A 19,308-nucleotide genomic window follows, 5' to 3' on the forward strand; every position below is an offset into this window, starting at 1 on the left:
CTCATGGATTTACAAAAAAAAAAAAAAAAAAAAAAAAAAAAAAAAAAAAAAGAACTTCAGAAGTCGTCGGTAGGGTTAATTAGTCGTACAACTTTAGACAAACCGACATTTTGTACTTCAATATCTTTTTTCTTTTATTGTATGTTAGATAATAACATACTCCCCCCTCAAACTACAGCAATAAGTAATTTGAGTAGAATTTGTTTCTCTTATTTTAATGTAATTACTGTGTTGTATTTCTCTATAAAATATATTGTTTTGACAGCATAATTTTAAAATTGCATTTTTTGATTGGGGTTGGTTTGCTTTTAAAGAAATTCCTTAACTTCCATGTTTCAGACATAACACAGTACATTGTGATAAGAATATGAAGTAAAACCTGTATTTACAACAGGATAAACCAAGTGCTCACCTGCTCTTACCAGCCAGTAAAACCCACAACACATTTGCAATGCAAATAAAATGCACAAGGCCAGGAATGATTCATAATGTACTTTTCCCAATATATGAGGTCTTTCTTACCTCTACGAGTAAATCCACTACATCAGTGGGCATCTTCTCAATCAGGATTTCAATCACTCGTAGAATCTCTGCCTTGGCCCGTGCCAGCGTGGTGGTGTGCACGTTCTGCTGAGACTGGGCATTAGCTGCCAGGGCAGTATGTCTGTGAACCTGGACACAAAGAGGTTTTTTTTTTTTCTTTTCAGTACAAAGCAAATTTATCTTAGCTTCTTATCACTGGAACAGAATTACTGTTGCACTGAGGAAGCCTACTTGTAGGTCTTTCAAGACTTAACCTTGGATTCTAGTACAAACTAGATTTGCAATAGACAAATGCAGACTTATTTATTACAGAACACATAAATAAATTCATATACAAATTTTGAGGTAACAAAATAATTTGTAATAAACAATGGCTTTGTAGGTATGTACTGTGGGGAGGAGCTGGTAGACTTCCTCCAGATAAGGCAATTCAAAATATATTTTCATCTTGATGTTTTCTTTTATTCTGACAATCCATCAGAGCATATGAGTGTTATATAAGTCCCATATTATAAGGAACTATAGTCTACACCCAAAACATTCAGATCTAAAATTGTATAAATAGGTTGCTTGTTATCTGCGAAGCACACATGGCACACACAGAGTACAGTCCTTGTAGGCAAGGTGCTACAGGAATAGGAGCCTCACAAATGTAACTTCCTTTGCCCTGAAGTGGCTTACAATACACCAAGAACTTAATACATGGGCAATATGTTTCAAGAAAGTGTACATTCTTTATTTCATTCATTTTTGTTTTAAAAAAACTCACAGCATCAAGCCTTTACACAAAGCAATCTGTTTCCAAACAAAATAATAATAAATAAATAAAATGTAAAAGGTCCAAGTGTCGTCAGAAACAACAGTGAAACAGCGAGCCCTGTGATCAATCTGCTTGAAGCTCTGGAGTGACGCTGTGAACAGTGGGCCTAGTCTGTGAACAATAAGAATGCTTCCATGCCTGCTCCTGCTTTGCAGATAAGTGATTACTGAAGGGATCCTCACCTCCCTGGCGATGGTTGTTATGAAAGCTGGTGGTCTGGCCGTGGCAATGAGCGAGAGAGCATGTCGAGCAGAGCGGGCCGAGTCTGCCGCTGGGTTGAGAGGCAGGCCCATTGTGATGCTAAACAAGGATCAGACAAAGGAGGAGAAAAAAAAACAAAAAAAAAAAGGAAGCATTAGAAATATAGAGTGAAAAGATTAGACACAGCTTATAACGTCAGTTCAAGGTCAATGGGATCACTCAAACAGTTAAAATATAATAGACTCCCAACAATGCAGAATAATTAGGAGTCTGGGTGTTCCAGTGTCAACTACACAGCCAAAACAATGAAGCGTGAAAATTGAAAACAGTTTGCGCATCTGTCTGAAATGTAAAAGGGGCCTTGTTAACAAATTATCCAGGCCAAATGCTGAATATGTATCAGGAATCGTACTGTGATGGGCAATAACTTGGGTATAAGGAAGTCAGTCGGCTATAGTTTCTGGAGCAAATGCTCTTTTGACGTGCTGCCAGATGTGTTGGTGTATCAGCAGGATCTGAGCCACTGGGTTACTGTAAAACAAATTTATCCATTTATTTTCAAGGTTATAGCATATATAAATACATTCATGCAGCTACTTGTGCCAAAAAAGGATCATTTAAAGATCAGCGTCATAAAAAAGTGTGTTAGAAATCATACTAAATAACTGAGTCCCATATATTAGTAAGTCCAATATATTAGTAACACAAACACCAGCTAAATTCAGTAGACATGATCAAATGTGTGTTAATAGTTTAAGGTTTAAATTACTCTTACTGCCTTAAAAGATGCTTTGAATCAAACATAATAGCTGCAAATTTGCTTAGCAATTTTAATTGCCAGGATGCCAATTTGCACTTGATCCATGATTTGAACATATGAAACCATAAATATAATAATCTGATTTCAGGTAAAACATATCAATAATTGTATTTTTTTTTTTTTTTTTTTAAATACCAATATGCATTAATTCGTTAAAAAAAAAAAATATATTTAAAAACACATTTCACAACCCTCACTATAAGACTCTTAAATCTCATAGTATTAATAATATGATGATTATATGTACTTTAGGGCAGTCTGAATGCGACATACTTGACAGTTTTACAATCAATTATTATGAATTTTTAATCACTCTACACACCAGGACAGATCCAGACCTTGTTCTTATTTAAAGCTGCATTGGAGACAGTGGTCAAGGACATTAGCACTCATACATTAATTTCCAATAAACTAAGCAGACATATTGCTATAACATACCCAGCTCGATATAACGTTACTTAAAATAGTGATACAAGGTACCACAATGTACTATTAGAACATAATAGCATCCACTTGCAGTGCATACTCAGTGATGTTAGACAAAAAAAGTAAGCCCTATGCAGGTGAATGTACTAAAAACAGACTCTTTTCTTAGCTAATGAATGTAGATCATAAACTGATTACCTGCCGTCCACAATTCCATATGGAAAACGTAAATTAATTCCCTTTTGCTTATTTTCTTCATACATCATGCAATAGCACATTTTATTTTATTTGTATCTGGTCTGCAACCTGTTTAGGCTACTTATTTATCAAATGGAGGATACCCGTGTATGTTGATCTAATTGAAGTAAAACAGATTATTACTAGTGAAATAATCAATCTTTAAAAAACAGTGCTGTAGAATAATTTAGAAAGATGTATTATACACCTTTGCCAAAAACACAATTGCAAATTTTGTACCAAAGCTGTGCAATAACCTGTACTTTCACTAGAGACACTGGATGCAGTTTTAACAAGCAGTGTCTGGCTTTTTGAATTTATAAGTCTTTAAATCGATAAAGTGAAACATGACACAATGAAAGATATGTTTTCTTTTTCGAATACCCATGCTTCTCTCTCTTCTGTTTTCCAATGATATAGTTCCAATCCAAAAAGGTACCAGCTTATGTTGAAACATAAGCTCATATTGCAAACTCTCCAAAATATAAGCACTGCTTTTAAGATAGACACAAAGACCCCACAACTCAAGCCTTCTGGTGCTCTGGTATCTTTGCAGATGTTTCCTTCCACTGTAGCCTTGATGTTTAAATTTACAGAACCCCTTTGTAATAAACTGCATAGCCAAATGTTATTTGATATTAAAATAAGCAGCTGTCAGCTATTACTCATGCTGATTTGATCTCTCTGGATTGATAAGGTACCAGTTCTGAGTCACCTCATACAGCGTTGCTAAATATTGGATAAATAGTTTTGCTTTTATGGATGAAAACAAAATGTTACATGAAATAGATGTCTACAATTATTTATTACAGCAATTTTTTTTTTTTTGCAAAAGTCCAAAAATGCTAATTCAAAAGTCTACAAGGTGCTAGAAATTTCAATATGATAATGCATAACCTAATTCTATAAGTGTCTAGATTGTAGGTGAACATTCTTAGAACGTATAAAAGGGTCAGGCATAGGATGATTGCTGTCATTACCAAAAAGTAAATATGGGAAAAAGTAAAGCACTACACTACCTTAGGCTGAAAATTATTTATTGTCATAAAGCTGGAGAAAAATACAAAAAGATTTCCAAGCATTTAAGTATCCCAATTTGAACTATTGTTTCTATTGACAAGACTCATGGTACTGTCACAACGCTCCCTCGTTGTGAAAGAAGAAAGAAGGTTCTTTCACCAAGAACAAGTAGAAAAACTGTGAGGAAGGTTAATAATAATCCGAGATTGAATGCCACAGACATTCACAGTGAATTGGCTGCAAATGGGACTCGGGTTTCCATTTCAACCACAAGTCGAGTATTGTATGGTGAAGGTCTCAATGGTCACAGGCCAAGGAAAAAGCCACTCTTAGAAAAACGTCACAAGGACAATCACTTAAAGTTTGCAAAACAGCATTTGAATGACGGATATGAGTTGTGGTCAAAGGTTTTGTAGAGTGATGAAACAAAAATCGAGCTATTTGGTCGCGGTATTAGTTGTTACATTTGGAGAAAGTCTGGTGAGGTGTACAAAACAAATAACACCATACCTACTGTCAAGCATGGATACAATGGATTCAATATACGGTAAAATGTATTATATAGTATACCAAAAGATATTGGCCAATCATCTGCAACCCTTCGCTACAAAACTTGGTTGTTGGACAACTGAACTTTTCAACACAACAACGATCCAAAGCACACATCAAAATCTACTTCAGAATGGTTAAAGAAGAATACAATCAAGGTGTTTTCGTTTTGAAAACGTAATATATAAAAAATATTATATATATATAATATATATTATATATATATAGTATATATATATAATATATTATATGTATAATCTAATATCATATATATCTATATATATTTTTTTTTTTTTTTTTTTTTTTTTTTTTTTTTTTTTTTCTGGAGAAATTTCTACTTTAATGTGTAACCCCCATACATTTGAAAACTGATGTTGACATACATGTTCGTCTGTATATCTAATGAGGTATATCGGGGTGAGACATTATATTATTATTTATTATTCAATAATAATAATAATAATAATAATCTTGAATTAGCATAATTAAGAGGTTTACGACATTTTGGTAAAAGTGTGCTTCAAAATGATAAATACTGTTATTTAAAGAGATCACTATTAAAGTATTAATCACACTGCTGCTGTAATTCTGTTAATATGAAACTGCATTACTGCATTAGTGCAACTGTTCCAAAAAAAATAAAAAATGAAATAAAAGTCTTCATTATTTATTTTTCCTTTTTTTCCCACCAAATCCCAGTGAGGGCCAGGATTTAGCCCCCAGGGACCTCCTCTTCCACATCCACCCATGTATCAAATCTGCTGGATCGCTTGGTACTGTACCTTTCACAGTAGAACTGCTGGCCTATAGATTAGTATGCACAAAAAAACAGAACATATACGTTCACAGCTAGAAATAGCTTTCCTCCTTTTCTCAGCTAAGTTAAAATTAAATGCTATAGCATTACACTGCATTTAACCACTTAACTTATATCATGTCATATCAAATTATATTCAGTAACTTACCAAAGAACATTTAAAAATATAATGTGTTTTCCTTTTAAAACAAAACTCCTACTAGAATATTTAGTATATGATGTTGTGAATCGATATTGAATGCTACAGAGCACAAGTACTTCCCGAACAGATAACTAACCTGTGAATATTTATTTGGTTTGAATTGTGCACACCTCCACAGAAAACAGTATATACAAATAACACAAATGGGAATAAGTGTTTTAAAATGAAAAATAATTATAATAATAAAAAAAATAAATCAAATGGCTTACAGTAAACAAAAATCAAAACCTCTGAATTATTTTAATTCTTTAATGAAAAAACAAAACAGAGCAAACACTAGTTCCCCTTTTTTTGATTCACAAATTAAAGTCGGTTTGTAAAAATCTTGGTTTGTCACAAGGATATAATTGTATATGTCTGATTTATTTTATTTTATTGTATTTATTTATTTTTTTTGTGTAATGTGTGTTCCTGACCTTTTTTTTTTTTTTTTTTTTTTTTTTTTTTATAATCGCAAAATATGATTTCGCGACCAAATTTTTGGATATATATATATATATATATATATAGATATATATATAATATATATATATATATATATATATATATATATATAGTCAGTTGTATTTTTGTTTAACAAATATAAAAATTTGACGACAAGTGGAAAAATACAAGGATTCGATGGTTTACAATTTTTGGTTTCCTATTCTTTTTTTTTGAGAATCTGCCAATAATACTATAAAGCTAGACAAAACTGAATACTTCATACATCAATTACTGAGTTGCTCAGATGTATCCACTGAAATGCCATTGACATTAACTGTATATAATAGAAGCCTGGGGACTAAGACTACACAAGAAACGAACTATTAGAAAATGAGCATGCAAACAGAAACAACAGGTCTAGGTTTTTACATCACGTAAGGTCTGTTACTTTTGCTCTTTACAGTGTAGAGAACATGGAAAAAGATACTAAATGACTAGTTTTTTTTATTATTTTTTTATTATACCCTTTTTTCCTTTTCTTTTAATTTACCCATTACAGCACAAGCCATGTCATTCATATTCTAAAGTAAAGCAATAATAAGCTGAACAAATAGACAAAATAATACAACATCTCTACTGGTATTGAGATTCTGTTTAAAAATTAAATAACCAGAATAAGTACTGAGGCACTGTATTTAAAAAAAAAAACTAAAAAAAAACCAGGTATTACCTGTAATTGCTAGTAGAAGAAACATAAACATTTTACCATACAAAACATGAATCAATTTCAAGAATCCACAATTGTGTGATTGAACACATGGTTTTGGGATTCTGTCTGGAAATAAGTAATGCTTTTGTCATAACAGGACCATAAACAAAAATACACTAGTATTGATCACTAGCAACTGCATTGCAGCTTTATTTAAATCTATTACACAGTTCTGCACTAGATCAACCCTAACAGCTCATATAGTCTTTTCATTTAAATCAAACAAGAAATAAGTATAATATGATATCTAAAGAGAGATACATACAAAAGGTACTAAATGAACGTCGGAGAGGTTTAATCAATTCTGTTTAAAGTTTTAGCGGTTTCTTTCCACGATTCCTGTCAATTTGACTGACTCCGCTTATAATGAGACATAAAAATGAGAGTCTCCTGTTCTGCTTACTGTAATTGTATCCCAGAATCAGATTATCTGAAAAAATATATTCTACCTTCAGTAATAAACCTGTTCAGCAACAGCCAGTTAAGAAGAAGAAAAAAATACGTTATTAGTTAGCAGCTTAAAAATATATATTAGAACACAATTCGATTAGATGCTATGCTAAGGGTAGTTTGTTCAGAGCCCTTTACACACTAATTAAACGGTTGACATATTACAGTATCCTATATCTTATTTCTGTCACTACCAACACATACCTAAAAGATCATAAAATGCTACATTCATTCTTAATACTTCTTACTGATGCACATTAGTTAAAAAAAATGTAAATATTAGAACACATCCATATGAGCCTCTTTGTGTGTGTGTGTGTGTGTGTGTGTGTGTATATATATATATCACACAAAAGCACACACACTTATACATAGCTGTACACGTTCACTTTCACAGAGGTTAATCATTCTTTTAATTTAAATATTGATTAATATCAATAATCAATGGCCACAGAACGATCCTTTAAGCAGAGAAACAACAGGAAAATAAGAAAAAACAGATTTCTGTTTTCACAATCTTCTTCACATACTGTATGTTGTCAACAAATTATTTTTGTAAAAAACAAACACACACAAAAGACTAGATTTTTTCCTATTTCCTCTCCAGAAGCAATTATATACCACTGCATCATATTCAAATTTTTAAGAAGAAACCAAGGTAATTAGAATGCTCTTAAGCATTGTGATCAACCGGTTTACTTATGTAGTGCTGAGAAATGACAGATATTTTCAAGCTTTGATTTATGTATAAAAGTTACATAAGAACATTGAACATTCAATTCAGTATTAAATGCTGCCACCATGAAGCTCAGTTTAGAATACATTTTGACAATGGAAATAAATATGTAACATAATAAAAAATAAAACCTGGCAATACACAGAAAGTGTATCTCTCCCAGAACACACTTTCTTTATAATGTATATAGGCTTGTGACAGAAATATAATGAACAAGGGTGCATATATTTTTAAGAATTATCAACAGCATGTTGCTGCATATGCATTATAAGTAGTAAAAACAGAAGTAAATTGTCTCCCTTGTATCTTTTATTGACATTAATATTACACTTCCTTGCTGGTATCCCAAATCTTACAATTATCATCTAAATTAGTATGCCATCATCAAAGGATGTGTACAAGTTAAGCAACAGCAAAAGCAACTGCTTACTATTTACTTAGTATGAAAATAGTTAGTGACAAAACGTTTCCCCATGAAAAAGAGCCCAAGAAAAGGACCTTCGGATTAGCCACATGTGCTAGCCATGGTACAAAGCATGTCTAATGCAGTAAATTCCTCTTTTTTTTTGGAGGGATTTATCTGGTGCAATGCCACAGCAGGGGTTCTGAAGCTGAGTTCTCTCAAGACATATAGGCCTGGTGAGCACGGCCTGCTGCTTCCCTAGTCAATAAAAGTGAACTGATATATTTAAAAAAAAAAAAAAAAAAGGTTCTACACAAAAGCTCTCACATGAAGCATGCTTAATGCTGCAGACAGAACCCAGGCAGATGTGTGCTGTTTATTCTGTATACGGAAAATCGGGCAGCAAAGGAGACAACCCAGCAGGACTTTCTAGGAAGGAGGGGGCACGATGACGCACACTCCAACCCCTGCATCTGCCACCGCAAACTAACTCTCTCTGCCTGTCCTCACCACAGCCAGGCACCCACTGTGACAACTGCATGCTATTCTCAATCAAAATCTGGTTATAGATTAATAAGCACAACACTTTCTTGCCTAATAAACAATTCATCAGGATGAAAATTGCACCAAAGCTCCTTAGGGCTATATGGTGGTACATCCATTTATACAGCATTCTGCACTTAGGGTCTAACCTTGCTTAATGACAACACATGGTGCATTAATATCATCTGAATGCATGCTTTAACTGGCTGCAGGGCAATTCCAAATGTTTCAATTCCTGCGGTATTTGCTTCAAATGAATTGTTTTTGCATTTTTATTGACTACCAAAATTTAAAACACAAATGTCATGTCAGTAAATTATTAAATATAAATATTTACCTAATTTGTGCAGTAACGACTATGTGTCAAAATGCTACCTAATGACAGTGAACCTGCGGAACCTAGTTTATTTAAAAACAAAACCACAAAAATCTTTAAAAGTTTTAAATGTGTACAGTATTAATTATTATTAAATCAAGAATACAGAGCTTAGGAACCCTGTCAGCTGCAGACTGAAAATACTGTACCATGTATACCATTTACTTACTATTTAATGATGGTATTTTTGCTGCCGACTATTAATAGATCATACCTAGCAAGAAGTAAATAAAAATAAATACAGTCAAATAAATACATTCAAATAAAAAAGCTGTGAATAAATTTAAATGAAATATATAGGCAATATAGTACAATTTATAATTCCGTAATCCACTTATTTGTAATCCAGCTTGATTGTGAAATAAATGTTTGGTTAATGTTCTTTCATGCAACTTACAGCATATAAACTTTTTTGTATTTTTGTATTATTTACTTGCAGCAATAGTTACAGAAAAAAAAAATGTTTAACAAGCATTCGTCTATATATATATATATATATCAGAGGCAACAAGAATGCTTCAAAAGCCTTTAACTACAAAAAAATATATTAAAATAAACGATTTGCTATTGTACATTTTCTATGTCCGTGTATAAAATACTAAAATATATGACATTACATAGAAACATAATGTATACATGCACATACATCAACTCAATAATCTTTTTTAAATGAACATGGTGTGGATCTTACTTGTGAATACATATACACACACACAGTTTCATATATGATTATAAAAGGCCATAGATGGTTTCATAAACATACTGTATATGTTTCTATAGAATATCACATGTTCATTTACGTTTGTTCTCTACAGTCAGACCTGGAAGCAGATCATGTTGCATTTCACCTGACAATTCAAAATGATATGAAATGCTGGTCAGACACATTTGTTACTGTGACTCAACCAATTCAGTTTATAATGGGCCTAATATGTTAATCTAAACACTGCTGTCTGTGGGATGGTGTTGTAAATCAAATAGATTCGCCCACAGTGCCACCTATATGCCTTTTTTAGAATCTAAATTTGTAAGCAACACCATAAATGAGAGAGCAGAAACCACACATGCAGTTAACGACAGAGAACACTATAGGCAAAAAAAAAATGTGATATATTATTTTCCCTTTTTCAAAAACTGACCAGGGAATAACATGGGAATACATATATATGATATAATATATATATAGATATGGTATAGGGATGGTTATTCCCGGTAATTTTTAACAAAAACTTACGAAATTTAAAACATTGAAGAAATCACTTTTCAAGAGAAAATTTCCTAAAAATTAGAAAAAAAATAGAAGAGTGAAGGCTGCAGGTTACGGTAATAAAATCACTTCCAAACACAATTCACCAAGACCGATGGTCGTCCTAACAGGTATCTTATGCTGGTAATTAGGGAGATTTAAGAAGAATTTGTTGTTAAAAACTGAGGATGCATTTAAAGAGATACTCACAGAAGAGAAAGGTCTTTTGGTTTTACTAAATTTTAAGTGGTTGTAATGTAGCTTGAGCAAATTATCTAGTTACTAGTATAAAACCTAGTGAGAATAGAGAAAAAGCTCACTGTATGTTAATTATTTTTACTGATATGCAAGTCATTCTCTCAACATGCCTAGTTCTTCAAATACACAATACCTGTTGTGACTAAAGCAATGTTTAATGTTTTTAATGTTTGCAGAAAAAACAAAACTCCATATTTCTATACAAATTCAAAGTAGATAGTAGATATTAATGTAAGCTGTTACATCTATCTTGACATCAACATGGAAGTTATAGCACTGTTGATGCTGCTCATTTGACATTTATTTCTGAGCTTGTTTGACACACAGTTTATAATGTATACCCAATTTACATCAATTCTCTCTCTCTGTCGCGCTCTCTCTCTCTCTCTCTCTCTATATATATATATATATATATATACACACACAAATATTTATATTACACCAAAGTTAAATTCAATTATCTCTATGTGCAGCATCACGGGGTAGAGGAGAGAGGCAGAGAGCGGGAGAGAGAGGGAGCGTGAAGGAGGAGGAGTAGTGAGGTAGGGGAGGGGAGAGAGAGGTCTCTCTCTCTCTCTCTCTCTCTATATATCTATATATATATATTATATATATATATATATATATATATATATATATAGATTATAATATCTATTGTATAGTAATATATATATATATTATGTTATGTGTACACACACACAGTTTATAATGGGTACCCAATTTACATCAACAATTCTCTCCTCTCTCTCTCTCTCTCTCTCTCTCTCTCTCTCTCTCTCTCTCTCTATATATATATATATATATATATATATATATACATACACACACTAATCAGTTTATATCGTATACCCAAAATGTGTACATTACTCGATTGAGAGGATTCATCTCTCTCTCCTCTCTATCTCTCTCTCTCTCTCTCTCCCTTCTCTCCCTCCTCTCTATAGCATCTCTCTCTCTCTCAGAAGTAGGGGAAAGAGCAGGAGAGAGATATATATATATGCATATATGTCGTGTGTGTGACAAATACATATGGGTTTATGTAGTAAGAGAGAGAGAGATATATATGTGTGTGTGTCAAAATATTACATATGGTTTAAATGTATTACCCAATTTGTACATAATATATCTCTCTCTCTATATATATATATTATATTATATATCTATATATATATATATATAAATATATATATATATATATATATACACACACACACACACACACACACACACACACACACACACACTGAACGCAAATTCCTCTTCCAGTCTCAATAATAAAACTGGAAATTGTACCAAATTATGTTGAAGTGCTTTAACGTGGAAAGTTCATTAGGACACCTAAACTCATGCCTCAAGGCTTGAGCTGAATTCAAACAACCCTACATCCCTCAAGGTATTTTAATTATTTTGACCTGATAACTATTCAGAACTATTTTCTTTTGATTGTAGCAATGCTATATAGATAGGGAGGAAACAAATATTGTGAAAATGTATAGTCCATGGAACAATGATCCAGGAAAACTTATTGAATTGGTCTGGTCTAAGAAGTAAGTTATTTTCAGGGTGAGTGGTCTAAGCTCCAAATGTGCTGACCCACACACAAGAAAGGTTTCACACCAGAAAAGCTGTTGGTGGAGAAGATAATTAAGTGAATTTCTTTCATTATTTCAATTTACCTGAACAGGAAGCAGAAACAGCTGAATTCTGATACTGGCTGTTTGCTAAAATCACTAACAAACAAAGGGAGTTACTATTGCACTCATCATTAGGCAATGCTTTTCCTAGAAAAACTATCTTATTGTGCCTAAACATGCGGCATTTTGTGTTTGTATAATGTGTTGAAATGAGATGTGCAATGTCTGTTTTAAATTAAAACAGTACCCCTTAAAAAAAGCAATATAAATGCTTATGGTGGATATTAATATAATATGCAGAAATCCTGAAGCAACTGAAATGTAAGATACTGATTTTCACATTTGTCATGAATGCTTCAGGGCCACAGATTTAGATCTCTAGAGAGCATTCTCCATGCAGGTGTTATGGAATAAGGAACTTTACCTGCACCAACGTAGTACCTTGAACTGCACAATAATCTGTCATTAAGGTACAGTAGGTTCCAAATACCAATACAGCCAGAGAAAATCCATATCTTAACCGGCTGTCGTTGATCAACAGGAGAGCTACATTTTTCTCAATGTATGTTTGTTTTTACATCAGTAGCAGTAGTTAACGTTGTCTATTTAACAAGTTATTGGAGACAGTTTTTTTAGGTTAAAATAAGACACATTTCTAAAAAAAAAAAAAGATTACACCGTGTAACAATTTTTTAGTTTTTTTTTTTTTTTTTTTTTTGTTCCTGGGTAGTAAGTGTTATTTCCTAATTGCTATGCCTCAAAAGTATAGAAAATGGCTATTATTCCCCACAAACTTTGCTTTTGTGACCAGGACAGTGATATTTCAAAATATCACTATTTCCAATGGGAAAACGGGTAAATGTGTGTCTTTTCGTTCACATAAAGTCATTAAAAAACAACATATGAATCCAAATTAACATGTATTTATACTAAAGTAATACAAAAATGACTACAAAATATTTAGAAGTGAGTAGTTTTTCGAGATTTACGATTATACTGTATTTTTACAGTACATTACAGTATTTTCTGACTTTATGTGAATGAAAAGACACATATTTGCCCGTTTTCCCATTGGAAATAGTGATATTTTGAAATGTCACTGTCCTAGTCACAAAAGCAAAGTTTGTGGGGAATAATAGACATTTTCTATACTTTTGAGGCTTAAGCAATTAGGAAATAACACTGACTACCCAGGAACAAAAATTGTGTTACATAGTGTTATACAAACAAGCCTTTCTCTAATATGAGCTGTCTAGCCCTGTGCACAAAATACGAAAAAGTGGATGGAGTTACAATTTGCCTGAGATATACACAGGGCCACAGACATGGTGAATCATTTGTTTTTAAATACTGTATTCCTTTGAATTTAAGATGGCCTTTTTAAACTGTTTTTTTATTCTCAAAAATGGCCTGTGTCTTAAATTTGAATACAGTATAGTGATGCTTGTATTAAAATCACCAACAAAAGACGTGACTACCCGAGTACACAAACAGCAGCGTAACTGGAGTGCCTGATCTCAAATCATCCATGACATTCAGGCAGCCATTTTAAAAGAAGCATCACTAGCTTCCTGAGGAATTCAAAGAGAAGCTTTTACAATTTAAGCATTTTGTTATTAGGCTCAGTTCTAACAAACAGTACCAACTGGGACGGATCGGAAATACTGTTCAGACCCACATTTTTTTGACATGCCAAGCAATACCACAGTTCACAAAAAGAGAGAAACAGATGTGAGTGATCAGGACTGGAAATGAGAAGCAGCACATAACTGTAATGCTCTGTGTGACAGCAGATGACTGCAAACTGCCTCTATGCATCGTTTTCTTATATGCGTAATTGAGGATGTATCTTTGCAAATTAATCTTTATTTGATTATTTATTTTTTCCTCAAATTGAGAGTGGGAAATTTGGGCTGCATCTTACATTCAAGGGCATCTTAAATCCGAATACAGTAAATGTTCACTAAACAATTACATAAACTTCTTTATATCTGACTTACACAGATAAACAGGGCCACATACTGCAAAAACTAAAAAAATACAAATTACTTGTTTTTAAATAAAACAGAAAATGTGATCAAGTTACACTTTAAAAGAAAACAATATCACATATCAACAAGATGCCACTCCACTCTATAACACTTAACTAGACACTCTTGTGTTAATTCATCAGCTCTTTAAACATCGTGAGACAACAGAGGATATACTATTGAACTGAGCAATCAAATCTAGTCCCATTATTGTTTTTTTAGTGGTAACCAGAGAAACACAAAATGGATGCCACAGTACTTGGTCAAAAGATCTTAATGAATGTCACTACGTGAGGCTATAACAGTTCAAAATTTGATCAAACTGAACACAGGCGAAAATAAATGGCAACACATATTAACTTCTTTGAACATTCCAGCTGAGCTGTACTGAGTAACCAGCATAACAATATGTTTGAATCACCTCTTTATAATAGTTCAATACCTACCTTTATCAATAACACACATGACAAATGGGTTAATATGACGAAAGAAGGGCCATTACAACTGATATCTTAATAATTAAGCAATAGAACCCAAAGAACAGGGCTTTACTGTCTGGTAAGGCCCACCTCAAGCAGTTAAATGCTCGAGCTGAATAAAATATCTAGTTAAATACTGATAAGGATCCACTAAGGTTTAGATTAAAATCAACCCAGAGGTCTACTTTTAATGATAAATCAGTGGTGGATCTTAATACCACTAACCTAAAACTCTGCGCCACCTCATTCTACAGACCTCTTTCCAATGTGTTTTTATTCCATTTAAATGAGTTAATAAGGGGGGCAATAATTGATGTCCGATGTAAAATATCAGCAGGATTAAATGGTGTAATTAAAATTAAATGGCGATAGGACTTACATCCACCACTGTTTAGATCATTAAAATTGAGCCCACTATCTTAATGATCATTTTTTTAACTACAAGTGAATTTTCTTACTCATCAATTTAAAAATGTTTCCCAAATTCATCCTTGTTGTACAGTGGTGGAATAACCCTTTTTTCAATTTTGACAGAAATGTAAAAGAAATTTGAAGAAATTACCCACTTTTGATAAAGCCTTTCACCACTTCATTGAGATTCCACTTTTTTTTTTGTTTTTTTATTCGGATACAGCTTTTGTTCTACAGATTTGGCGAGACTTTGAAAATGTGATTTTGTATTGTGCATTCATTTGTGTATTGATTTAAATTTGATAGTGCAGGGTAACACTAATCTTTGTGCATGAAATATCTTCTTTTCTTTATAACAAAGATTAAAACACCCCTTATAGACACTGATAAGACAAGCCTGTCAGAATTTGATTTCACAGTGAGCAAGACTCTCAAACCAACTGATCACAATCTAAGGTCAGACAGTACAACACTGTAATCCAAACAATGACTCACTCCTATTAAAAAAACAAAAAACAAAACACAGAGCAAATATTTATTTGTCAGGGTGCTTGCTTTGGGAGAATGATGGGGGTTGCTGACAAATCTAATTTTTTTCTCTAGAAAGTATGTCACGTCTGTATTTCTAGTCTGTACTGAGTGCATGAGGTTTCCTACTATTTGGTGTATTTCTAATAAACACTGAAAAATTACTCCCTCAGTCTAACTGTATTAGGACATCTACAGAAAAGCAGACATATATATACTCATAATAAATTTCTGAAGATCAGGTTTCATCTTAATTGCATAAACAGATGTTAGCAGTATTTTTCATTTTGTCCTTACAGTCCAAGTTAACCTTATTTGTTATTTGTTGGCCAAATATTAAGGTTAGAAAAGGACTGGCGCACTTTGTTTTTTAAAGCAAAGGTCTAGAACATGAACAAAGCAAGACTTGGATTGCATTTTGTTAATGGAGTACTGTGCTTAGATTGTGTTATTCCTCCAAGCATATTTATCATGATTGATGCTGTAAATATATCAGTGAACACAGTTTTACAACGTCTTACAGATGTATCTTTATCTGCTAGTAATGTATTAATCCTTATTAGGCACACATACATTCTGGTTCTGACCTGATAAAGCACATAATTTCATTACACAGCCATCTAGTGCACCAAAGTGTACTGCCAGCAGTACAAACAAAATCTTTACCCTTCGAACCTGTTCACTAGATGGCACTGGTGCTTATGTGTTTTTGAATCTGATATAGCCTGTGTTAAATATGCTTATGGCAGGCAACTACTGAAGAACTGCCCTGGAAATCAGGTCAAAGAACATCAACAACGGAAATATAGTATTTAAAAAAACAATAGAAAAGAAAAAAACTGAATAGTTCAATAAGAACCACTCAATTATTGCAAACATAAAAAGGTAATGAGGCAGTGGGGGTAAAAAAATAAATCTATTTTTTCTAAAGCTAATACACATGATGTACATCTTTGTGTTATTATACCATCTCAGGTATAGAAGTGTATTAATTACAATATTCCAATTATGCTGAATTTAATACACAGACACATTGTACATGTATAATTTCTCTAGTACTCAATTAGTTCTGTGTGTCATACCATTAACAATGGGGCTAAAATGAACTGGAAATACAAATGCAGAAGAATTCAAGTGTGCATCCTATTTGTGTGAGCTGTGTTTTAAAAGCATCTGGAACAGCAGCGTCCCTCTCTTCAACTTTTGCTTTTTATTGGCAATCCATACTGGAGGCCCAGGAATTGGAGCCGGTCCCTGTAAACAATGAAACAGTATACAGAAAAGAGCATGTTGTGCAGGTACTCACTTAGAGAGTTGCTTTTCAGAGTCGGCACAAAGCTCCAGCAGCCCCATCAGCACGGCTGAGACGTCCATGTAGGGCTCCCAGACTGTGAAGCCCCGACCAATGAGATCAATGGCAGTCCGGCGAATGGTGCTATGAGAAGGAAGTTTGGGGCTGGGCGGCTGCAGCAGGAGGAATGTGAGCGCCTTGCCTAGAATTAAAAGGGGAGAGGTGGGGAGTCAATGACAATGGAACTAGAAAATTGATTTCTTGCTCATAACCCCAGTTACCTGTTTGTTTTGGAAATAGTGGCGTCCCGTACAAACAGCTGAAAAATCCATGAACCTCCACGGGCTTGTCACATGGGTAAAATTAGTCTGTGTTTCAGAAAGGCAACTTTAACTACACATCCAGTTAGTAAGAAAGTTGAATGCTGGTTACTTGTTTTATTATATATATATATATATATATATATATATATATATATATATATATATATATATATATAATATATTACACAGTCACAGATAAAAGTATTGACATCCTACACTTAATGTAAGGTGATACAAGCATTAACCACTAATTAATATGACAAAGACCTCATTTTTGATACAGTAGTTTAACAAACAATCTTTACAAGAAGAAAAAAATACTTAAGCAATTTAAAATATTTGTTTATGAAATATAGTGCCTATAGAAAGTTTACACCCAGTTTCAAAATTTTAACCTTTTGTTGCCTTATAGCCTGGAATTAAAATGCATTTAAATAGTTTTTTTTTTCATTTATCTACACATCCTACCTCACAACTTCCAAGTGAAAAAAAATATTCTAGAAATTTGTAGAAAATTAATTAAAAATAGAGAGAGGCTACCAAGAGGCCAATGGCAACTTTGCAAGAGCTACAGGCTTTTATGGCCAAGACTGGTCAAAGTGTGCATGTGACAACAATATCCCAAGCACTCCACAAATCTGGCCTGTATGGTAGGGTGGCAAGAAGGATGCCATTACTCAAGAAAGCCAACCTTGAATCCCATTTAAAGTATGCAAACAAAAAAAAAAACACTCTGGAGATTATGTAGCCATGTAGCAAAAAGTTTTGTGGTCTGACTAAACTAAAATGGAACTTTTTGGCCTAAAAACAAAGCGTTATGTTTGGCGCAAACCCAACACAGCGCATCACCCAAAGAACACCATCCCTACTGTGAAGCATGGTGGTAGCAGCATCATGTTGTGGGGATGTTTCTCATTGGCAGGGACTGGGGCACTTGTCAGGACACAAGGGAAAATGAATGGAGCAAAGCACAGAGAAGTCTTTGAGGAAAACCTGCTGCCCTCTGCAAGAAAGCTGAAACTGGGACGGAAGTTCACCTTTGAGCATGACAACGACCCAAAGCACACAGCCAAAGCTACACTGGAGTGGCTAAGGAAAAAAAAAAAGTTAAATGTCCTTGAGTGGCCCAGTCAGAGTCCCAACCTAAATCCAATCTGAAATTTATGGCATGACTTGAAGGTTGCTGTCCATCAATGCTCCCCAAGGAACTTGACAGAGCTTGAACAGTTTTGTAAAGAAGAATGGTCAAATATTGCCAAATCTAGGTGTGCAAAGTTGGTATGACCTATCTCAACAGACTCACAGCTGTAATTGCTGCCAAAGTTGCTTCCACCAAGTATTAACAAAGGGGGTGGAGACTTATCCAATTATGAAGTTTCAGTTTTGTATTTTTAATATATATATATTTTTTTTTCTCAATAAAAACTTTTTTCCCCTTAACAGTATGGTGTGTAGATAAGTGGAAAAAAATCCTCATTTAAGTGCATGAAACTCTGAGGCCCTGACACAGCAAAATGTGAAAAAATGTTCAAGGGGGTGTAGACTTTCTACAGGCTCTGTAACTATTGGCACCTTTACATTAGAAGTTTGTAAAAAACATATAGAACTAATTTAAAAATATATTAAACGACTGAAAACCACTATGCAATAACTAAGCTGCATTATAAAGTCAATAGCCAGAAAAAGAGGTAATTATTTAAAATGTCTGTTAAAGAAGAATGTTTTGGCAACACAGCAGATCATGGTCAAGACAAAAGAGTCGGATTCACA

General features: G+C 33.4%; 1 protein-coding gene across 2 annotated transcripts in view; it reads right to left on the reverse strand.

Annotated features, from left to right (window-relative positions):
• Positions 1 to 19,308, reverse strand: part of LOC121304533 (WD repeat-containing protein 7-like) — a 214,009-nt gene that overhangs the window by 30,936 nt on the left and 163,765 nt on the right. For both annotated transcript variants that reach the window (XM_041235722.1, XM_041235715.1), the window contains 3 exons: positions 17,231 to 17,417; positions 1,546 to 1,663; positions 523 to 672 (listed from right to left, as the gene is read on the reverse strand). In XM_041235722.1, coding sequence (XP_041091656.1) covers positions 523 to 672; positions 1,546 to 1,663; positions 17,231 to 17,417 — 455 coding nt within the window. The remainder of the gene's footprint in view (positions 1 to 522; positions 673 to 1,545; positions 1,664 to 17,230; positions 17,418 to 19,308) is intronic.

Source organism: Polyodon spathula, chromosome 2, assembly GCF_017654505.1.
Source record: "Polyodon spathula isolate WHYD16114869_AA chromosome 2, ASM1765450v1, whole genome shotgun sequence".
Lineage (NCBI taxonomy): Eukaryota > Metazoa > Chordata > Actinopteri > Acipenseriformes > Polyodontidae > Polyodon > Polyodon spathula.